Source organism: Seriola dumerili, unplaced genomic scaffold (assembly GCF_002260705.1).
Source record: "Seriola dumerili isolate Sdu_G_001 unplaced genomic scaffold, Sdu_1.0 BDQW01000088.1, whole genome shotgun sequence".
NCBI classification, from domain to species: domain Eukaryota; kingdom Metazoa; phylum Chordata; class Actinopteri; order Carangiformes; family Carangidae; genus Seriola; species Seriola dumerili.
Genome location: NW_019174343.1, coordinates 10,796,033 through 10,819,909, shown reverse-complemented (window position 1 = coordinate 10,819,909; position 23,877 = coordinate 10,796,033). Strand labels below are relative to the sequence as shown.

Below are 23,877 nucleotides of genomic sequence, written 5' to 3'. Positions count from 1 at the left end.
AAAACCAAATTAGTAAATCAATCCTTCAATATTAGTAAATAGAGTTTTCATGTAAGCTGAGGATGACTGAACCAGACATGTGTTATCTTCCTCCAAAGACAAAAAATTAAATCACTATTTTTAGGCAAAGTATTGTAATTTTGTATATGATATTTGTCAACAGTGCTCAAGTGTGAACACAATTTTACACAAAAAATGTTGTTTGTTAAACAACTTAAGACAAACTTCAGCCAAAGTAAAAAGAACAAAAATGATTGGAATCAGGCAATATCCAATCAAAGAGTAACTCAACATGACTAGGAATTGAGCAAGCATTTGATGCCAACTTGTGGTACTTTACAGATACTCAGCTACAGACACAAGTCACCTGGTATTTTTTTTTACATCTGTATATCACAGCAATAACCACTTCACAGCAACAACAGCAAGAGTGGAAAGTAGTGATTGTTTGATTTAGTCATTCATCTCAGGTTGTCTGGACATAGCCACTTTACAGTAGACAGCAAAGTAATGACAGGTGCTGCAGTGTGAACTGAAGGGTAGGACTAACACTACCTTAACTATATGGCCAAAAGTATGTGGACACTATGTTATCCTATCCAAATGTAGTTTCAGTGAAGAGGGGTTTGGGCTAGGTCGCTTAGTTGCAAATAAAAGTCTTAAGGCTACATTACATAATTACATTTTGAGCAACACTATATATCCAACAGCTTAAAGAAGATCCTTTCCTGTTTCAACACGATAATGTCTCTGTGCATTAAGTGAGGTCTATAAAGAAATGTTTCTTTGAGTTTGGTGTGGAAGACCTTGACTGGCCTGCGCAGAGCCCCGAACTCAACCTCATCCAACACCTTTGGGATGAAGTGGAAACTGACATCAGTGCCCACCCTCACTAATGTGTGAGGTTGGCCTGTGGCTGTATGGCATGTAGCCAGGCTCCAAATTGTGGAAAGCCTTCCCAGAAGAGTGGAGGCTGTTATAGCAGCATTTTAAAAGGACAGGGTTTTGGAATAAGATGTTTAACAATCACATTTGGGTGTAAATGTTCAGGTGTTAACATACTTTATTCAGATGCCCTCGTATTTTTAGCCATGTAGTATATTCTGCCTGAAGGAAAAAAAAAGCTCCATATTGAGCTTTCAAATGCATATGTGAATAGGAAATATATCTGAAGAGGCAGGGGCTTTGAAAACACTAATGGTTGACTATCAGTTTAGAGAAAATCTAACAATATTTACAAGGGTCAGAATGTAAGAGAGATATTAAACAGCTTCTAAGACAGCAATAAACACACAAACACCAAAAACAGAAGCCTGCAGACTGAAGTTAAGATCAGGTAGCTGGGAGTGTGTACATGTGTGTGTTTCAGTGAAAGGGGCAAAAGCAGCACATGGCTTTTGCAGAAGCATGCATGCCCGAACATGACGCCAGGCCAAAGGTGCACAGCAGAGTCTATTCACATCCATGCAATATGTAGGTTTTATGTGTGAATGCAGCTGTTTTTCAAAGGGCAGATATTCCCTTGCACCATATTGAGTAACTGAGCCTGGGACTGTGCTGACTTGTACTGAACAGCATCAGTGTTGAATGCGTAGATGTGTACAGCTACTGCATGCTCAGTCGGTCGGTCGACTGAAGCCCAAGCATTCGTGCAGCTACTTACTGTACCTGAACCAGAGGGGATAGGTTCTTCTGTCTTTTAGAAACACCTGCCTATAATATGATCCACACAACCGAGTTGAATGGAGATACACACGCACAGTATAATCACATCAACAAAGACGATGATGACACACAAATAGAAGACGTGGATGTTGAGAACATGCAGAGAGAGAAAGAAGAGGGAGGGGGAGAAAAAGAAGTGAAGGCACTGCCTGATGTTTAATGGAGGCATTCAATATATGTTACCCAATTTTCACACCAAACAATACAGCCACCCTTGGATAAAGTTACTATTTGAAATGTGCATACTGTAATAAGCGTGTTTGTCTTGCATAAAGGAGACACTGGGATGTCTTTCTTACACCTTTGATTGGCAAACTCAAATTTTGAACCTAATCAGGCCTGACACAAGCAGAAACATGTAATATACAGACAATACTTACAGCATCAGCATCTACTTTGTCTTTAGATCCACGGCTACCAGCCACCACAGACTCTAGGACAGCCACCCAGCGCTGCTTGTCAGGGAAGCTGGGAGCCATGAAATAGAGGGACTGGCCTGGCCAGCAGGTGGTGTGGGGATGCGACTCCAGCTTCAACACATACGGGATGTCTGTGTACACACACAGAAAGATGGACTGGGTGGCTATCTTGCTAACAGCTTAATTTCACATCTGCGCAGAATGGTCAACATGTTGTATTTTGGGATTAAAAGTATAGATGTGATGTGTGGATCCAGTTTAATATTTGGGGAGAGGATGATACACTTAAAATCCTACAATAGGCTGAGTGTAGCAGGATTAGGTGGTATTGATCCGGTACCTGACTTGGCGGTGTTGATGAGCTCAGAGGCTCCAACAGCTCCATGAACAGTCACCTCCCCATCAGGCATACAGAGCTCAAACTCCTCCTCAGCCTTTACACAGTCTAGAAGAAAAAAAAACACATGACTGTTTTTATTGAAATCTGCTGCATTGATCTTCATGGAAACATAAACAGTTAAATGATGACAAACTGTCTGATTCAGCAATTTTCTGCCAAGTTTGAAATATATTTTCCAATGCTATTCCAACAGTGAAAAATACAGTCATTTAAAAGATTAGTACTGACCCTCTCTGGGCTCACTGTCATAGATGGACACTTTGGTTCCATCTAGCACCACATACTTCCTCTCCCAGCCTTGCTGGCCACGCTTTCCATTTCTATGTGAGCAAACACAGATATACAAACACCTTCAATGCTGTGCATATAACAGACTGCATATGGTCAGTATGGCAGGTGAGGACTGAATTAGTTACCTAGGCTGCTTCATCCATCCCTCCAAGCGAACATGCCCACTGGCCTCTTTGACCTGCAGCGCAGGTGAGTTTGCCTTTTCTCGGCACAGAGCCTCTGAAAAGTGAGTGGCATACTCAGCTGGCAGACCGCAGGTGGCCGGAAGACATGGTGAGCATTTAGGGTGACACAGGGTGTGGCATTCTACAATAAGACAAGACAGAGCGAGGGGGTGAATAATAGGTCATTTTGATTTCTTCAAAAATGATTTTAATAGTCTTCTCATTAATGTGGCAGTTCATACTGCAATGTTTCGAGATTCTCAAAGACTCATGTTTGGAAGATAAGAAGCATAGCATGGCAGGTGCTATCACCATAAAAATATACAAATAGCTATCATCATTTTGATTGCTGTTATCACAATAATTGACAATGACAAGAGGAAGGCTAATGTGTTTTTCACATTACCATGTGTGTTTTTACACTGTCTCTACACTGTTGGTTTGGGAATTAATCAAAATCACATGTTTTTCTTTTATAGGACTCATAAGACAAGGAATTTTAATGATAGCCAAAAATGATTTCATCAAGTGAGGGAGACTAATGTGATGGCCACAATACAAAAACACTTTTCTTCGGGCTGGCCAATAATTTGTGCTCTGAAACATCTTCACATTTGGCGCTCCCAGCTACAGCGCAGGATACAGACCTAGACAAGTGGCAGCCTGTCGTCCAAAATGCACAGTGTCCAGGCAGACGGCACACTTGGCAGCCCTCATGTTGAGCCCCACGGTGAAACGATGAGGGATGTTGTGGTGCATTCTCTCCTTCACACGACGACCAAATTCTGCAATACAAAGAGGGAGGAGGAGGCAGGCAGGGATAGGAGTTACTGAATGAGAAATATGATACCATAACATTTTGATACAGGCTTACTCACTTCAGAAGTCAGCAACAATGATTTCCAGTTTTCTCAAACAGCATGTGGCAATATAAATAATAAATGAACTATTTTAACTGCAGGTATTAGGCGTATGAATGTTCAAGTACTTTAAAAGAGTCAATCAGAATCAGATTATGCATGCCAATGAGCATGGGATGCATTAAAATGCTCCTGGGTGAAAAGCGACCTAGCCTGCCATATGCCATCTAAATCATTACTCCAGGAATGAGGCTGAAAAAAAAAAAAAAAAAAAGAGAGGACGTCAAACTTGACCTGTAAGCGACAGGTGTTGAGTCAAGTTACAGTTAACTTGACAAAAGGACAACAGGACGGATGCACAGTATGATATGAACATATGTGTGTATAGTATATCATGCATGCAGATGAGCTCATGCATGTGAGAAGACACACTGGTGACTGCTAACTTACTTTCAAAGGTGACCCTTCTCTTTTCTGTGAGGAGCAAGAGGAAAGAGACAGAAAGGAGAGAGCAGTCTAACAATAGCTAGGTGAAAGTAAAGCAACACAGACAGTAAGGGGTCTGAATCACAAAGCAAGTTCAACTTATTGACCAGCTGTTATCCAACTATTTGTCTCTGAAAAAAATACACATCAATGTGTATCTTATGATATCATGACTACTGACACCATGGTATTTAGAGATTCAGTTGCATATAAATGCATAATTTTTTGAAAATCATTTTCAAATTCTTACTCCATTTTCCCACAGAGCTTATTAGGAGATGGACTGTTTACACGTTTTACACGTATGAGTCACTGAACCTGCCACGAGGCCTTGATATTTGTAACAAAGGTTCAGTTTCCATGGTGATCAACCCCCCAAAAAATGTAGTTTAGCTTTGTGATAGGGGAAAGCTTGGATTAAAACCAATGTTAGCTGGCTAATCCACTATTCTTACTTTGTGAGACAGGCCCAAGCAGGATTACGTTAGCTGGATAAATGCACAGTGAATAAAACCCCAGGTTTAACATGTGCTGAACAGAGTTATCCAACTTTATTTGACTTCATAATCCTGCTTGGTGAGACAGGCCATAGAAAAAACACACACATAAACAAAATAAGTGAACAGAGGAGTCCCATTTGTGTTGACACTGATAGCTTAAGGGTGAGCGCTCCCACGGGGGCAACTATACAGCTTCACAACAGGACACCCAAGGCTCAAATTGAGGCTGATGAGCTGAGGGCAGCATTAAGTCTACTTGGGGGTTTGTTTATTAGTCTGTGTGTGCACGTCTAACCTTCAGGTGTGGAGGTCTCCTTACAGCGGGTGGAGGGGTTGAGCAGGCTGCTGGGGTTAGGTTGATGTTCTGGGGATTTCACAATGGCTGACATGAGGATTTGATGGCGGGCCTGGGCTGGTGTGGAAGGAGCCACATGTTCCTGGGCTTTGAAGTGAGCCGCTATATCATCACAAGCAAACGAAACAACCAAATATTAGATCAGTGATAATCATTAAGGTGGAAATATTTGGCTCCATGACTAAAAAACAAATAAGATTCTGAAATGAATATCATAGGACCAGGCAGGTGTAGGTAATGGAGCAGGATGCTGCCATGGTAACTCTATTAAAAGATGTCTGGGAACAGATAAAGGAGGGGGCACAAAACAGGATTTCCTGAGTTGACTTGGGTTGTCATTTCTCATCTCAGATGGGAGGCCACGATTTATGGTGGTATGAGTTTTAATGAAAAAATATGATTACCAGAGTTAAATCAACACAACTCTGACTCAGTGTCAACAATTAAAAACTCAGTTTCACAGACTGAAAGTAACTATTAGAGGAATGTTGTATTTGAACCTGTTGCCTCTTTCTAAGGGAGAATGATGATCCAGAGTTGACTACAGTACAATATCCCTGCAGCCGACAAGGATTTCCCATCTTGCTCCAGGACTTAGCTCACCAAGAGATGCCATTAAGATATAAGACGCAAGAGACTGTGCTACCGCTGGTTCCTACCCTCTTCTCTAAGGGACCGTAGCTCTATCCTCATCTTCTGCAGAGCCTCTTCCAGCTCTGCGCATCTTGAACGCTCCTTCTCCAAAGCAAGTTTCATGTCACTGTACTGCATGGGAACTGCCGGCTGGGGCTGTGGAGTCAGCGCGCCGTTAGTCGTGGTACCTACATCCTCCCGCCGCCGCCCAAATATACCCTGTTGATAGAAAGAGAACAGTACTCCATTCATTTATGAAGATGCACAGTTGGCATTACTAATACTGTACATGAAAATTACAGTAAATGCAAATTTTCATATCTAACATGGCTTATAGTTAGCATTAAGTATTTTGCCAGACCTTCTTTTTCTTGGTGGGCTGGTCCATTTTCGCCTGGAGGAAGTCGATGAGTTTGGTCTGCTGGGAGATGGTCCCCTCCATCTTCACCTTCTCATGGGAGTACACAGCCTGCAGGAAGGAAAACAGAAGCTCAGAGAAAGAAATACCTCTGAAGACGATTTCCCTCTGAGAACACATGAATTAGGATGACTTTATCCTCTTGGTCCCCCGGAGATGCATTGTTACTTACTGACATCAGTTGTACTGTTCTAATATCTAATGAGGACTCTCCCGTTCTCCCTAGAGACCAATGTTTTTCAAATTGCAAAAGTGTTGCATCTGGCACCTGTATATTCTCCAGCTGGTACTCCAGATCAGTCCTCTCAGTCTTGAGCATGTCAGTCTGGTCCAGGGCATCCTGCAGGCCTTGGGTCAGACGGAAAATGTGGCTCTTTTGGAGGTCCATCTGCTGCTGCAGCTTCCCTTGCTGTTGGGACACCAGACATCTGATTTAAAATCAGTCGCATTTCAAAGTGGTCACAAATATAAATATTAATAATATAAATATATATAAAATAAATATAAACAAATATTGTTAACTCAAGAGGAGAGGCATCCCAAACAGATTTCCCAAATAGTGCCTATTCTTTTAAATAAAGTATTTTAAGTACATTACTTTAAATAGATGGCTAAAAATAGTCTCTCTGGTTTTATGTTTTAGGGAGTTATACGGGCCATCAATGCATCTTCAATTTAATATATCAGGTATGTTATACAGGGTGGTCGGATTTCATTTTCTACCTCTTCCATGAGCCTTTGTTTCAGTTCTCTCTCGGTCTCCAGTTTCTGCTGTAAGCTGCGGGCGTTCATCTCCAGCATGGCGTGCTTCTTCTCCAGATCATTGAGCTGTGAGAACATATGAGTGCATGTTAAAACATAACACAACACACCCACAAACACAGTGCTGATTTTCTGTTTCCGAAGTAAAACAAGTATTTGTTGATTGCGTCAAAGCCAGACATTTTACTCCATGGACGAGAGATGAGATTCAAGTTAGATCATAAGTAAGAATACGTGTGACTCACAGTGTCAGACAGACTTTCAGCTTTCAGTCTCTGCTCCTTCAAAGCCTGTTGTAAGGCCTGTATCTCAGCCTTGTGCTCTTTGACTGCCAGCTCCACTGCCTGGCGAGACTCAGTGCTGCGCTGGTCTGCACGCAGCCTGTGAACAGCACAATAACAAGTCGTAACACATTTTAATTAATATATTGAATGACACTGACCTGTCATTCTCATGTACAATAACACAGTGTAAATAAATTCAAAAGCGTTCATGCTTGAATCTTACCTATTCTGCTTCTCATTGTCTAGCAGTCTCTGCAGGTCCCTGGTGCGTCTCTCAGCTTGGCTCTTTTCATCCTCCAGGGCCGCTCTCCAAGCCTCCCACTGCCTCTCCTTCTCCAGCAGCTCATCGTTTAGAGACTCCAGCTCCACCACCTGCTCCTCCAACATGCTGCATGTTGTCTTCAGTGTCTCAATGTTCTGGTAAGATAAACACAAGACCAGACTGAAAAGAACATCCTTCAACATTTCGGGGAAACCGTGCAATTGTCGGTCCTACGTCACGATATGATTCATCACATCTTTGATCTAGAACATAAATAAGCAACACACCATCTACAATATCTTTAACTTTCCACTATATCTACCAATATAAGGTACAGTGGGTAGGTAGGTAGTTATTTATGTTCAAATGCTTTCAAGCATTTCAGTGTATGCATCTACCTGTTTCTGGTTGTTGAGGTGCATCTCGCGGTCAGCCACCTCCCTCCTCAGTCGGTCCACTTCCTGACTGAGCTGTAGCTGGTCCTCCCTCTCATCTGACGCTTCGTCAAGTTGTTTGGACAGGTAGAAGTTCTGGCGGTTCAACTCAGCATTCTCCTGACTCAGCTGTGTAAGCTGTTCCTCCAGGTCAGTGATCACCTGAGGCAATACAGACAGGCAGGTGTTAGCCTTGCTCATGGAAGTGAAAAGATATTTTAGCTTCTGTCCAAAACACCAGGGTAAAGGAATCATTTCAGTAATAGCACAGCTGGGCTACTCATAATTTATGACTTTACAATGACTCTAATTAATGTGAGCAGTAATAGTTACTTCCCCTACACTAGTCCCCCGAGTGGAAGACATATCTTTGGCATTCAGGATTTAGGAAAAGACTGTTTCAAAAAGTGAGGAAAATGTCAAATAAGAATTCTTAGATTTTTTTACCTAAAAGTTGAAGGAGGTGATTTGTTGAATGTACTGGATCAATATTGTCCATCTGTGTTATTCATGTTGTCTATTTATATATAGTAAATGTGTGAGAAATGTGCATCTGCTGTGGTCACAAAATTCCTTAGTGTGAAAACAACTGTGATGACAAATGAATACCAATTGAATGAAGAAATGAACCTGGTCGAAGTGTCTGGGGAAAGTTGGAAAATACCCCGTGAAAGCGAGCTGTGTTTTCTCTTGCCAAGGACTTGATTCAGGAGACTACTACATTTCTACATTAACTGAACTTTAGTAACTGCACATGAATAACTATATATTTTAAGGTTGTATGAATCTGTTTGAAAATTGTTCTGCTGCTGGTGAGAGCAGAGACAAAAGGCTGTGGCCGCACTTACTGAGCAGCTGTCTCTCAAGGCATCAAACTTGCGCTGAATTTCATCTCTGTGATTCTGTGAGAAACAAGAGCAAATGAAAAGTGAAAATACAACCACATCTGACTGCCACATATAATAATGAGGAATGATTTATTATTGAAAGCGTTATTTAAAATAGATTGAAAAAAATAACTGTCTTGCTTGTATAACACAGATTGTCTGTATCTAAATATACTAATGCTGAATGTATATGCACCTGTATATTTACGAGTGACTAATTGCAGTCATGTGCCTGCACTTGTTTGTCTTACCCTGAGGGCGGTGATCTCCTCCTCTGCCTCAGCGGTGGTCTCTTCCAGCTCGGTCTTTGCTTGCTGCAGCTGGCTCTCCAGGGCAAGACGCGCAGCCTGCAGGCTGCTAATCTGGGACTCCCGCTCCTGCAGGGAGAGGGTCAACTCCGACACCTGTCTCTTGATCTCCAGCTTCTCTTCTTCATGTTCAAGGCCCATCTACAAGGGGACAAGACTAATGTGAATGCTGTGTGTATATGGAAATGTAAAACAGACCTAAACAGATTGTATTTGCATGTAATTTTCAGCATTCTTTTAGCCTACTTAGAGTACCAGATGGTAGAGGTTATAGGACATGAGGGCAATTCAGAAATTGGAGGCAATTTCAAAACTGGTTAAAGTCATCATAGAGTACCAGTATTGACTGCCTGAAACCCACATCTGTCTATAGTGCTGACATTTTCTAAAAAGGCTGATATGATTTGAAACCTGCAGTTACTTCTATAACTCTATACAGAGTACTTTTGCTTTCAATAAGTTACAGCCAATTTCAAGACTTTTCAGAAACCTTTTAATGCCATCATAAAATTTAAGTGCCATGGATTAAAGAGAGAATGTCAGGGGTCCAAGTAGCAGATACAGATATGCAGATTCAGACTGTGAGTACAAAAATGGGAAAGCACAAAGAAACCAAAAAGTGCATAGTGAAAAAAAAAAAAAACTCTGGTAATTGGACTTAAACTCTCGTACTTGTTAAAACCTAAAAATAAAATCATTTGAGAGAAAAGAACACTCTTACTGTTACAGAGACGGAACAGTCGATCTCAACTGAAAATACATATTTGTGTGTGTGTGTGGGTGTGTGTGCTTTTGTCTGTGAGGGGCAGAGAGGCCAGCAATTAAAATGCCAGTCTATATATTACATCTCAGTGGGGAAGAGTGTGTGGAGGTAGAGCTATGACATCCAGTCAGCAGGTTGTCTACCAGTAAGGTGTGTGAGACAGCACACCAGGGGGCGAGCTCTCAAACAGGAGAAAGGGGGCATTATGGTCCTCAATTATGTCAAAAGGTCTTTTTATAGAACAGGTTTGTGTTGGATGCACATACAGCTAATGGGTTTTGTGATGCATTTCTCAGAGTAGTGGAGAAATATTCTGTACTTTTATAACTCCTAACTTGAGTTTAAAGCATTAAATGAAATATTTACAGGTGACTGTGAAACAACAGAAAAAAAGTTAAAAATGAGCACTTTTTCTTTTTCTTTAATTTACTTTAATGTATTTATGTTAGACTTGAAAAGTCCTTCACGATTGCAAAGCTTTCACGAGCATAGCTTATAGACAAATTGCATCGAGCTCAAGGATACTTCAAGGGTCCTCCAGTTTCAGGGTAAACTATTCACTGGCCATGCTTTATTTTCATAGGTTAAACATACTTTCACCTGCCCCAGAGATTTGAAATGAATCCTGTATACTCCACTAGACCAGTAGACAGCCTGTGTACAGGCCCAATTGCAATTTTGTAGAGGTGCCATTGCAGTCCTGCAGTATTTAATTAGCCGTTTATCTGAAAGGGATCTGAGCTCGGTAGCTGATCAGCTTCTTTAATCCCTTTTGTGGATGATCGTAATGAGGCTTCACTGTGTGCAACTTAAAGTGAGGTACTTTATCTTGAGTCTCCTGTTGCCTCACCTCCCGCAGCCTGCTCTCCAGCTCTAGTAGCCGGGTCCTCTTGGTCTGCTCCTGCTGACTCATCTTCTCCAGGTGCTCCTCCAGTTTGGCATTCTGCGCCTCCAGCTTGCCTGCCTGAGACTCCAAATAGAACTTTTGCTGCCGTAACTCTGAGATCATCTCTTCCTGGGCTTTCCTGACAAAATATACATACAGATGCCGATTACACTGACTGTGTAGAATCTTTCAAATAGATCTTTAGAGCAGAAGTTACAGTAGCATACAATTTAGCAGTGTGAGCCAAAAAGTTATGTCTGCTTTTAAGTGGTGTGATGTACTGTAGCCAATTCATCTTGGTTAACAAAAACGTGTAAATTCAGGTGACAAGGTGTACATTATAATAACACATGTATGTTAAAAATGCCTTAAACAAGTACATTTGTGAGTTAAAGATGTATTTTGTGTATTTAACATGAGAGATGATACACAGTTTACACTCAGGGGAGACAGATCAGCCATGATGCACAAAGATGTAAGTGCACACTAATGAAGCAATTGGACGCTCGAGGAGACAAGAGTTAGTGTGGGTGGGGGCACTCACAAAGCGCAGTGTGGGTATAAGGTCTAGTTAACTCACATATTCTTCTGGGTGTAGATGCTGCTGTTAGCGGCCAGCTTGTTAGCCTCTGACAGCTCAGCGATGCGCTGCTCCAGGTTCTTCATCTTGGAATCCATGGCATTAATGGTCTGCAGGAAGAGGGAGACATAATAACAGTGTGGATATCACATCACAACAGACATGCTCAGACGCAAGGATATATTTCACTTTGATTGATAGCCAAATCCTACTAAGAATTGTAGGACACACATATTTCAGTAGCACATTTTTTTCTTATAGGAAACAGAATTTTGTACTCCAATAAAATCCTATTAGAGTCCATTAAGGTGTTGCCTGACTCTTCTACTGTCAATGTCAGATGACTGCCTCTAAAAGCTTCTTAACTGCTTCAATTCTACCACATTAACCAGATTAGGACTTGAGCCCTGGCTTTATGGTGCAACATGATGTATACTACAATTTAATCCAACTGTACATTCCAGTACATTTCAACCACTACAACAAATTACTGCGTAAAGAAACTAATGAAAAACACTGACGGATTCTAGTTGTAAAACAGTCAGAACAACTTCAGAAGTAAATGAAAAAGTATCATATGTTAACAAACAACTTTCACCCAGTGAGACTTGTGTAGTGCACTGAATTTGCTTAGTTTAAGTGAAGAAAAAAATGTTTCTAATGTTGCAAAATAATTCACCAAAATAAATTATGGTATTTTACAATATGCAATATTGATATCCCTTAGTTGGTTTAAATCTACTAGCAAGTGCCTGTTGTGTTTCCTTACTGCTTTCTGTTCACTGATCAGTTTACAGTTCTCCCTCGACTCCTCCTCATGCTGAGCTCTTCTGGCCTCGAGGCTCTCCTTGTCAGCCAGGTCTACCTTCATCTGGGCCTCCAGAACCTTGATCAGACAGAAGAATTGAATAGAATACTAGACAATATTGATCTGACATGTTAAAATTTAGGTTGAAGTCTACGATCTGCTACATTACAAGGGACAAAAAAAAAACACACTGACATGGTTATAAATGTACAACCTGGTGTGGAAGCAGTAATTAATGTGGTGTCAAGCCTCACTGTAAAACATGTGACAGCTCTGACTTACATCCACCACAACACTGATTGATGGCAGCACCAACTAGGAATTACTAAACTTCAATATATACACTCAGATGGCAGTTTATTAGGAATACCGAGCTAAAACTGATGCAGTCCAAAACAACAGTCCTGCAATAAATCCAACCTTCATGAAGGTAATAATTATATATATTTTTATATATTTTTGTTAAAACTGTTTCAATGAGAGGTTGTTTCAATTTCATGGTCATTTTGGAAAAAGAAGTGTTCGCATTATTTGATATAAATGGAAACACCTCTCTTTAAAAATAATAGTTAAACCTGACTTACATGAATGTGGGATTTATTGCAGGACTGTTGTATATCTGGACAATATTAGATGCTCCCACCTTGATCTTGTCCTCATAAAGCCTCTCCTTCTGAACCAGTTGGGTTTCCATCCTCTGGGCTGTCGACTGGGCATCTCGCAGGTTCTCCTCCAGTTCCTGAAATAAATAACATTGCAAATAGAATAAAATGCATTCCAAATTGCCAAATTGTTTATTCAAATCAGGAAAACTTCATATGTATAATACATAGAAAAAAACACAAACTACCACCCTGATGACTGGATAAAGTCGGCTAAAACCCTGCAGTTACAGAAGACATCACAGCACAATCTACTGAAAACAGACTGAAAGCTGTTCTAATGAGTGTACTCTCAAACCAAATAAATAAAAAGAAAAGAAGTTAAGAAACTTGCATTGAAAAGCTGGAAATCCACAAGTCGGCTGTAGCGGTTCCTGCTCATGCTGACACTGGTAAAATTATATGTATATTAAAATCTATATATACACTGACACTTGGTGACTAGCAGCCATTTCAAGAGCTCAGCTAGCAAGCAGCTCTCTAAAGAGATGTATGTACAGTGTGACTGCGAGGGAGCTGAATGAATGGGAGAGGTGGGCAGGGGGGTGAAATTAGGGGTGGAGTGGGGCAGAGTATTAGTAAGCCTTATCTGTAGCTCTCTCACCAGGATCTTTTCAGCCATCTGCTGGATCTGCTGGGATTTGGTCTGAATGTCATCTTTCAGCTTATTCTCCCGCCGCTCAACCATCTCCAGCCTTTTTACCTGATTCTCCAGGGTCTTCCTGCCCTCCTGCTTACACAACCAAGAGAATAACATAAGACTAACCACACAGAAATTTTTTTCAAGAGTGACTTGTGTAGGGGAGGCAATTACAGAAACAGTATGTAACAAAAATCTATATCATTTAGCGTTATGGGTTTAGTCTGGTACCTCTGTTTCTCTCAGGCGGCGTTTTAAAGTGTCACTGGAGTCAGTTTTGCCTCGCAGGCGCTCTAGGTCTCGTTCCAGCCGCTCTTTGGCCTGCCGGACATTCTGCAGCAGCTCAGTGGCTTCTGTGCTCGCTTTTACTGCCTGGGGGAGGTCAAGAGTTCAAAGGCTGTTAGTTGATCCTAAGACAAACCTCTTGATATGCTTGGGCAATTCCTATCCCGTGAGACATTGCAAAAAAGCTTTTCTAGAGAGTAAACAGAGAGCCAGAACAGGCCAAATACTGTTGATCTGCTTTTCAGACAGTATAGAGAAAGGAGGTTTTTAAAAGAACAAATAATGTTAATGTGAATAAAATAAATAAAATGAATTTACCTTGGACAGTTTGTCCTGGAGCTCTTGGATTTTCACCTGCTGCTCAGAATTAGTCTGAACAAAGAAAGACAGCACAATGAGCTCAGATGTGAAATTTCAGTGTCACTACAGCTTTAGCCATGAAGATCTATCTGACAAAGAAAGAACAAAAGAACCAATACCTTCTCAAGTTTGGAAAGAAGTTCCTCTACCTCGGCCTTGCCCTGCTCTTTGGCCTGAATAATAAACAGCAAATCAGCCTAAAACTTAATCTCCATTTCCATTTGCATTAAATGACCTATACGCGTCCGTGGTGCAAACAAACCTTCTGGATTCTCTGCTGGTATTCCACAGCTTTCCTTTTCAGTTCCTCACTTGTTTGTCTGGAGTCTCTGAGTTCAGCTTCATAGAGGTCACTGCGGCGTCGGGCAGCTGACAGGTCCTCCTCCAGCTGCCTGATGGTCACCTGCATCTCCTCCAGCTGGGCATGGTACTCCTGAGGGCAGAGACAGCACACTGTAGTCAATGTGGAAAAGAAAGTGCCATCCAAAAACTGGCAGTGTTAATTAACACATGAGGTCAAGCTTGAACTTACATGTTAATAAACATGGTTGGATGGTGGACATGGCCATTTTAGTTCAAATTTTAGATATTATTCTTAATGCTATCACCATGATCGCCCTATATCCCTTATAGAATCCTGATCTGAGCATTGTGTACTGAACCAAACTGTTGAATGCTTTGTCACATGCCGACAATTTCAACACCTGTCCCAAGGACTTCAGGGCAGGCTGTTGCCAAATAACTGTTGTCATCTTAGTGTGAAGTTGAAAATATTTTTTCCTTCTAATGAAGTAAAGTGGCTAAAGTAGTAAAGGCTTAGGTTTGAAAATATTTTAAGGACAGAAAAAAATAAGACTGTGCAGTTGTGGTCCCAAACTATTTAACACAGCCAAGTTTTTCTTAAATAAGTGTACATTTCTATTCAGTTCTTCACTGTGGGGAAAAAACAAGAGTTTGTTTGGAACCGCCTGAACAGAGGAACTGAGCTGTTAGTGCGAGTAGCAGTTGTGGACAAAGATGTACTTCATAGATCTGCTGACACAGTTTCATTGTGCAGTGATCTATAGAAACTGCAGTGCACTGCTGCAATGACCATTTATCACTTAAAGTGTCAAAATCAAAGATAACAACTCAAGGATTACCATTTTAAAGCTGTAGTTGGCAACTTCGCACTAGAGTGAATGGAAAAATAACTGCTTATGTCTGTAAAAGTCTTTGCATAGACAACATGTTATATGATCCTTGTAAACACTGAGACTGAATAAATGGAAAGAAAAATGTAATTAGTTACAAAAGGCAACTCAGATGGGTCGTGATCACGAGGGATGACTTGCATGTTAGAGTCCTGATTTTAATGTTTTTGAATATATCTCCAAGTTCAACTTTAACTTGTGACTTCAATCATGAACGTATATCAAAATATTCTAAGTACTGTGTTATTCCCCTAAAAAGAGGGTTGGCGAATCTCTTGAGAAATGATCAAAGTCTCCTTCACTTTTGTGCCTTGCAGGGATGCCATCTGCAGGGATGACCTTTATGAGGACAAGGGAGCCCTCAGAGGGGAAGACCTGCTTGTGTACCAGGGACTCACTGAGAAGGAGTATAATCTCATGGCTGCGTTATGACAGTATAAAGATGACACTGGGGAAAGTACACAAATAAGTGAGCCACAAATAAGACAATGGCTTTGTGGATGCAGTATAAAACATTTTTTGCTTTTTTTTTTTTTTAGTATAAACACCTTTAAGTGTTTATAAAAATCTTGAAATGCACCACATCATTATCATGATGAGAAGGAGGAGACAGATGATCATCTGAATGAGAAGATTTACATACTTGCTCTTTAATTTCCTGCAACTTGTTGCTCTGTTCACGGATATCGTGCAGCAGCTGCATGGCCTTGTCATCCTCTCTGGAGACTTCCACACGTGCCTCCTCCAAGCTTCGCTTCAGGCTCTGCAAACACACATATATACACACAAACCCAAGGCTGCTGTTGGTTTAAATCGATATTGATTTCTGACAAGTGTTGAGCACAGCAACACAAAACTACACGGACATGGGAAAAAAACAAACTTGTGTGGGGGCATTATTATATTTAATCATTTGTCACACACACACAGACGTTATTATGACTCACACTACACTCAGTAATGTAGGTGGCGAGGTCTTGCTCCAGGATGCTTCTCTGAGTCTCAGACGCTTTCAGCTCCACATCCTTCTGGTGGAGTACTGACTCCAGGTCAGTCATTTTACGCTGAAACCTGGAGATCTCCTGCTCCATCTGAATCCACCAAAGAAAACAGCACAATTATCAGTTTCATTGCAACTCCATCTGGCCATTCTCCATCACCGACACAGCACTGTGGATATAGGTCTGGCTATGCGAGACTAATCAGCCATAGGTTCTGATGATAGCTGATATATATGACCTATCTTCCAATCCCAGAATGCTTAAAGAAGAAGTACATGTAATGTTGTACACACAACAAGATTAAATTGGCTTATTACAGCACCACCAGAAGCTTGCTTGATCTGTGTTAAGCCAGTCAACCAGAGTAAACACACAGCGTCTGGTAATAAAACCCATGATTGAATCATTTTTTGCTGAAAACTAATTTCTACAATATGGAAATACAAAAATAACAATTTTACAATTTCCAGTCTGCTAGCAATACTCTAATCATCTCTGACTGGCTTAATGGGGCTGCTTTTGAGAATAAGACTAAATTGTTTGTCATAAATACTGGAGAGGAAACTCTGAGACATTAGCTATGAAGCAAAGTACACCCTCACCTTGTGACATTTGTCTTGAGTTTCTTGTAGTTCTTTGCTTTTAAGGTGCAGTTTCTTTTCCATGGAGTTGGCCTTAGCAGGAGAGTTGAGGCCGGCACACACTGACCTGAGGACGACAACAGTTTCAACGTTCTTTCGTACCATTTAAGCAAAAACACAAATACAAAATGTCCCACCTCACTTACAGCAAACACCAAAAACCAAAAAGGAGCACATCTTCTCAAGTTGTGGATTGCAATAACCAGCTTGCTATGTAATTGATTTTTCTTTTAGAGAAATGTTCACCATACACCAGACAATCCATGAAGGTCAACATATTGTAAAGCACATCATGTAAGCCATCATCGGCGCTGCTTTCTCTGAATGCGTTTCTATTGTGTAGGAAATTTCACAAATATATCACAAGAATCACAAATTTCCAAATCGTATCAGCTCAACCAGAATGAGGATGGCCGACACGGTGCTACATGATGGCATAAAGCCACATCACATAACAGCAAGCAAGACACTGAAAGCATCAAAATATGCATCGACTCTACTCTGAAGAATATCTAGTCATAACAATGAGGAATTTAACAGAGAATTTTTGAAGTGAGAAAGAACTGAGTATATTTTATTCATCATGGTTTATTCAGGACAAAACAGATTACATGAACAAAACAGCTGTGTAGACCTGTTTGGTTGACAAAATAACGTGACAGAATTTAGGCTATGCTCTTGCTTGGGGTTGGTCTACACAGAGCTCTGTGGTGAGTCCAATGCACCCTATTTTTCTTGTTTATGTAAGGTGATGTCCTATTTTGTTTCCCTTCTTTGGGAATAATTTAGAGCACAAAGTTAATTTTCTTTTCTGTTGACCAGAGAAATGGCAACTCTGAATAGAAATCTTCCAAATAAATGAATGGGTCTGTATGAATGAGTTCCCAAATACTGCAGAGAGATCTTTAATAAAGTTGACTCAGACTGAGTCACAGTGTTAAAAATAATCACGAAAGCAAGCACTGTTCCCTTTGCCTCTCTGCAGAAACACCCCCTGAAACAGACACATATACAGTAAAAAGAAAAAAGAGAGAGGGAGGGAGAGTGCACAGAAACACACACAGACACGCATACGCACGCACACACACAGACACACTCCCCCAACCAGTCTTTTTCACTGGAATCTAGATTAAAAAAAGAAGGATTCCACCTATTTGAAACTCTTGCCAATTAAAAATTGATGTTAGACATCAAAATTCATAAAGTTCTCCAGTGCCTAGTTGAACAGTTTAGGGGGATATAGATAATATGGCAATTTAAAACTCTTCAGCTGGGTTTTTTCTGCACATGAGTTGTGTGTTTTCACCATTTCATCTTTCTCAAAACATTTAATAGACATGGTGAATTTTAACTCTGAGTATGTTGGATGGATGGATGGATGGATGGATGGATGGATTCTTCAGCTTCATCTAATTACTCCACCCACTTCTTGTCGTGGATGCTTTAAACTGTAAATTGGAGGAAACATCAACAACATTTTGATGGGAGTATGTGTAATATTTTACTGGTCTAAACATTGTGTAGGCAGAACAGAGATTAAATATTTTTATAACAGAGAAAATGCCAGGCCACTTTTTCCTAGCTGAGGAACATGGTAGTTGTTATGTCCCTGTAATGTGGAGAGAAAAAAATGAGTAGCCAGTGCAGACTGCATTATTGAAGAGACTTAAAGAGAGACAGAGACTGAGGAAAAGTACGCAAGTTAAAGGCCTAGTGGCACTAATCAGGTAGACAAAAAGAATAGACCACATGCAATAGCACAAGCTCGCACACTGAAGAAAACGCAAACAAACACACATAATCCTACACACAAAAGATCAGGATACACACAAGCAGGGTTGCAAAGGTAGGGGATCTTCCAGGGAACCTTCAGTCATTTTTAGAGAAACTGAAAAATCAACAAAACAGTGTCATTGCAATCTTGTGCTTAAGGCAAAATGATAGAACATACTGAAGGAATCAGTAAAGACAGAAGCACCTTCATCCATAAATACATTCAAAAATGTGAACAACAGACCACGTAGAGTTGATTATATGTTGGTTTCCAAAAGTGGGTATAACCTGAGCACCAGATCATTTGACGCAAAGTCCTTGTTCAAACTTGTTAAGTCCAAAAATCACCAACAGGCCTTTTAATATCTCAACTAAGACTCACAGGTCTCTGAAACATATTCCAGCATTTCAGTTTCCTCACTTATGATGCTTTTTGGTGGCCACACTGTATTAAATGTCTATGTAACATCATGCTTGTTGAAACATGTCCCTAATGTGTAGAAATGACATGTAGCAATCCATCAATTCGGTCCATTTAATTATCTATAAACAAGTCAAAATACACACAAACAAGTCTGTCTTTAAAATATAGTTTAAAACCATTAAATATAAAGAACAACATACCGATAAATGTGCTATCCTTTACCAGTAATGAGGCTTAAAAATGAAAGGTTGTCCTGCAGGTGGCATTAGAACAAAGACCATGGGTCATTAAAATCGAAAGTGTTTATGTGCTATGGAGCATAAAGTTGGTCAGCAATTTCCCATTGCATTTTGGCCATTAGACTTTGATTTTTTTTTTTTTTCCTCTTGCGTACAAGTGGAGACTTTAGTCTGATCGCTGGTAACAGAGAAAAAGTGAGGGGGTCAATATAAACATAAGAAATCATCCTCCAAAGACCACAAATATCCACAGCAGGTTTCTTGAAAATTGGGCCATTAGTTGCTGAGATACCACGTCAAGGGAAAACTCTGACTGGATGATCATGGCACTAGATGAAAAGTCAGTTGGACATCTAAATCATTAGGAACCATCCTCTGGGGACTATAAACATCCATATCATCTGGCAGTATCCATTCATGGCAATCTGGTCAGCAGTTGTCAAGATATTCTTCTTGTGACCAAAGTGTTAAATGAATGACCAGACAGATCAACAAACTGAAATCTTTGTCCTGATACGCAGTCACTAATCACAAACAATATCTTTTTCATTTTACAAAACACCTCATAGTACCCTTTATTTACCAGAATTGTTTAAAAAGGCAGATTTTTGGAAGTTTATGAGCTTGTATTCAAACCACCTTGCAAAGATGATTTTCTGACATTAAACCAAAGTCGACTTCTTCTGTAAATTTGAGGAAAGCTGTTAAGGGGATTTTGTTGTTGAGTTTTACTAATGAGAAGTCAGACAGACAAGGTCACACAGAATGAAAAAAATAAAAAGAATAGCAGAAACCCCCCCAAAAACAGATGATTAGCATTTCATTATGCCTGGCTCTCAGTTCATTTCTTTCCTTTTTGGCATGGTAATGAAGAATGTGTACACGCATATGCAAGCACCCACACACAAATTTGACACATTCTATGAGCTCTGAGCTCCTCTTAATCAAATACTGCAAAAAAAATTACTGGCTTCAGATAAAAACCATGAACAGATGACTGATGGTGTAACAGCAAGGGACAGAGACATTAGAAGAGGGAGAAAATAAGAGGAAGAGATGAGACGGGTAAAGATGGGGGTGGGGACTGGGAGAGAAAAAAAACAAAAAAAACAAAAACATCACGGTAGTAACCATAGAAATAGATTCTCTTCCCCAATCTGAGCTCTCATCCTTTTTCCCTGTCTAATCTGCTCACGCTTTTTCGTCCCTTTCTGTTGCTGCTGCTGTCATGATCCGCAGTCTCCAGCACCATTAACCAGACAGGGCTACAGAAATGAAACCTATTCTCTTGCATTAATATCAGAGGTTAAGAAGTCAAACACCATTAGGAATAATTACAGTCCCAAACCTCATGCTATAAAAGTCAGGAGCCCATTATGCTGCACTGTAACAGAGAAAGCACAATAAAAGCAGCGAGGGTTGGAGTGTATCTATGTGTGGGGTTCCACCTCTCAGCAAACCTCATTGACACACTCAGCCGCATACCAATCAGCGCCGATGGCAAGATAACACCAGCTCACATCCTCTGGTCCATTCATTTGATCTATCTATGCGCATCAGATCCACTTTGTGTGATCCCAAAGCACAAAAACAAGAATCGGTAGAAGAGAGCACCAGAGAAGAGGGGGATCCCTCCCCTCTCTCATTCCTTGTCTGACACAGCATATGGCCAAACCCATTTCAGCCCCAACAGGCACAACACTAATGACAGGGACACAACACCAACTGCCCAGGGCACCACACTAGGTCACCTGAAACAAGGCTACCTGGAATTTGTTGCCGGGGTAATGAAGAGTCTAATGGCAGAACGGCAGCAAAGGGTATCACAGGGTCTTTAACCAACAAAGGTGTGTTAGAGGTGTATGTAGGAGGTCTCTGCATTGACTACAGGAAAAAGAGGGGGGGGGGAGGTTGTCTTAGAAAAAAAGCCAAACAATGCCTTGTAAACAGGTAGCACTTACTCAGTTTTGGCCAATGTTGTCAACGCTCTGCTGAAGAACCAGCCTAGAAAGGGCAGATCCTGGCCCTGGAAGCCCGCTGGCAGAGCTCCTCGCTGGGTTGCTGAGGCTGGCCAGGGGGCTGCCTGCTCCGGCTCCTCAAAATTAGAGGTGTCATCTTCAGTGTGCAACGCAGGAACGAAAGGCGGGAGAACTGCAGGAGAAAAGGATGAGAGGAGGGAGTAAGAGAGGGCAAGGAAAAAAAGGAAGCAGCGACAAACAAGGTAGTAAAAAAATGTAAAAGATTTTTAAAAAAAAAAAAAAATACAACAAGGAGAAAGGGGAGAGAAAAAGAAGGGGAGGAGGAACAGAGCAGAGCGGTGGGAGCCTAGAGTGCGGTAAGTCGCGCGTTGATGCACATGCTGCCTCTCGGTCCCTCCCTCCCTCCTTCTCTCTCATACACACATGCTCACTCCCTCTCCCTCACTGCAGCAGAGCAAGCTAATCAGCTGGAGCCAAAGCTGAAGCATAGAGCTCAATCTGCGCCCCATTATCAATAAACCTGGGCTGTAATGTCAATACAAACATTTATATATGTGATTCTCTTCTCTATGTTGCATTTGATATTTATTACTCAAAGAATATCAATCAGTAACTCAATTAAAATTCAGAAACATCTATAAACACTTCCAACACACACACACATACGCACAGGCAAAAAAGGTCCCGTTTGATAGTCAAAAATACTCGTGGTTTTCAAAAAACCCCAACTAGATTCATTAATATTCAGCGTTGATAGGGGGATTATGACTGGAAAACAGCTCAGAGGAAATGACTGCCATAGCCATGTTTCGTAATTGCTTTATACTAACAAAAAACAGGGTTTATTCATCTGAAAATGAGGTATTCTGTATAGCAAAATAAACACTCATCACCCCTGCAGCTACACATGTGAATTACAGAACCACTGTAGCACTGCGGTTATTTAATGTGACCATGATTCACTGAAAATGTCCATTAATGTGAATGTTAAGGGTGTGTTTTCCCAAAGCTGCTCAGGTGAAAATGCCAAACTCTTTCTCATTCAGCGAAGTCTCAGATTTGATGGCAACAATGACGTTCAGCAAACACACATGTATTTCCGTCACAGAGTGTCTAGTGTCACTGGCGTAAAAGATTTTGTGCTGCGTCTGTTGAGAAGCAGATGAGTTGCAGTTCTTTAGTCCGTCTGTGTTGCTTCTCGTCTCTGCCTCCCTCCTATTCTCCTCCTCCTCAGGAAGGAGCTGGCCTACTGCCAACCGCACACAGAATCTCATTATTTTACTACCGACAGCACCACTGGCAACGCAATCGCTGTTTGGTGTCTATGTGCAGCCACACACACACGCTACACTTATTTGTATTATAAACAACATTAGCGCTTGACAACTAGTCGTACATCATCTGTCCAGTAACATGATTATAGACACACTGTGTCATTTCAAGCCAAATTTAGCATTTTTACCGGACAAACAGGAGAACAGAGACTCAAGGGAGAGGGTTCTCCTCACCATGTCTTAAGTTGTTCCAGTCTACACTGGAGAAGAAAGAGTGACAGCGGAGTCCCTGGAAACCCAGTCGCTCTTTGGCTCCACACAGCAAACTCTGCACCAGGTCTACAAACTGCTTACTGGCCTGTGGCTCCTCCGGAAACTTTAGAAAACACTGTGGGCAAACAGCATGGACAAGGATTTATTACATAATAAATGGATGGATCAGGTATTACTTCAGGTAAATCAGACTGCATATTGTTCAGTCAAATATACAGGGAATACTAAGGAGGCAGTTTTTTTTTCTCCATTCATCTGGAATTATCAGTTGCAGACAATAATAGATCAGATATGACAAATGACCAAAGTCAGCAGCAATTAAAATGACAGTACATATACCTGGAAGTTTAGGATGTTGTGAATAGTCTTGGTAGATGTGCCATCCGAAAAAGGGGACCTGGCATAGATCATCTCATAGGCTATGACGCCAAGGGACCACCAGTCACACTCAACACCATAGGTGCTGTGAGAGCTCCCATTCATTGCTGCCAAGAGCTCTGGGGAGAGGAAGTCCTGGGTCCCAACAGGCACTGTGGGAGCTGCCACCTGGAAACGCATTATTAAAATGCATTAATAAAACCCAATGATGTCACTGCAAAAGATACTGAAGTTAATACACAGAGCAAATTCTGTGATCTACTTACTGTTTTGTTAGCCGTCAGCCTGGCAGCTGATCCAAAGTCTGCCAACTTAATGTGACCAGTCCGATCGATGAGAACATTCTCTGGTTTGACATCTCTGCGAGTGGACAGTTTAGAGGAGATTTGATACTGCTTTTACAGAGCTGTTTATTGCCTGAGTACAGTAATATCTCTACCGCTCTGATGATAATGGAATACATTTGTTAAGTCCAACAATGTATTTGTATTACATAACACCACACTCAGTGCTCTCGGTTAAATTACAAT

At 41.0% G+C, this 23,877-nt stretch overlaps 1 protein-coding gene across 1 annotated transcript in view; it reads right to left on the bottom strand.

Moving 5' to 3' along the window:
* LOC111221856 (citron Rho-interacting kinase-like) overlaps positions 1-23,877 on the bottom strand; it is a 36,278-nt gene that overhangs the window by 7,091 nt on the left and 5,310 nt on the right. The window contains exons 6-38 of the mRNA XM_022745441.1: positions 23,614-23,707; positions 23,309-23,515; positions 22,931-23,084; positions 21,405-21,594; positions 16,969-17,074; positions 16,313-16,456; positions 16,009-16,128; positions 14,435-14,605; positions 14,292-14,345; positions 14,131-14,184; positions 13,759-13,899; positions 13,492-13,617; positions 12,869-12,964; positions 12,187-12,303; positions 11,418-11,527; positions 10,802-10,976; positions 9,132-9,329; positions 8,842-8,895; positions 7,958-8,155; positions 7,521-7,714; positions 7,259-7,394; positions 6,975-7,079; positions 6,520-6,660; positions 6,195-6,302; positions 5,860-6,052; positions 5,141-5,302; positions 4,310-4,333; positions 3,647-3,784; positions 2,961-3,141; positions 2,773-2,864; positions 2,485-2,589; positions 2,106-2,275; positions 1,669-1,713 (exon numbers count right to left, since the gene is read on the bottom strand). Coding sequence (XP_022601162.1) covers positions 1,669-1,713; positions 2,106-2,275; positions 2,485-2,589; positions 2,773-2,864; positions 2,961-3,141; positions 3,647-3,784; positions 4,310-4,333; positions 5,141-5,302; positions 5,860-6,052; positions 6,195-6,302; positions 6,520-6,660; positions 6,975-7,079; positions 7,259-7,394; positions 7,521-7,714; positions 7,958-8,155; positions 8,842-8,895; positions 9,132-9,329; positions 10,802-10,976; positions 11,418-11,527; positions 12,187-12,303; positions 12,869-12,964; positions 13,492-13,617; positions 13,759-13,899; positions 14,131-14,184; positions 14,292-14,345; positions 14,435-14,605; positions 16,009-16,128; positions 16,313-16,456; positions 16,969-17,074; positions 21,405-21,594; positions 22,931-23,084; positions 23,309-23,515; positions 23,614-23,707 — 4,303 coding nt within the window. The remainder of the gene's footprint in view (positions 1-1,668; positions 1,714-2,105; positions 2,276-2,484; positions 2,590-2,772; positions 2,865-2,960; positions 3,142-3,646; positions 3,785-4,309; positions 4,334-5,140; positions 5,303-5,859; positions 6,053-6,194; positions 6,303-6,519; positions 6,661-6,974; positions 7,080-7,258; positions 7,395-7,520; positions 7,715-7,957; positions 8,156-8,841; positions 8,896-9,131; positions 9,330-10,801; positions 10,977-11,417; positions 11,528-12,186; positions 12,304-12,868; positions 12,965-13,491; positions 13,618-13,758; positions 13,900-14,130; positions 14,185-14,291; positions 14,346-14,434; positions 14,606-16,008; positions 16,129-16,312; positions 16,457-16,968; positions 17,075-21,404; positions 21,595-22,930; positions 23,085-23,308; positions 23,516-23,613; positions 23,708-23,877) is intronic.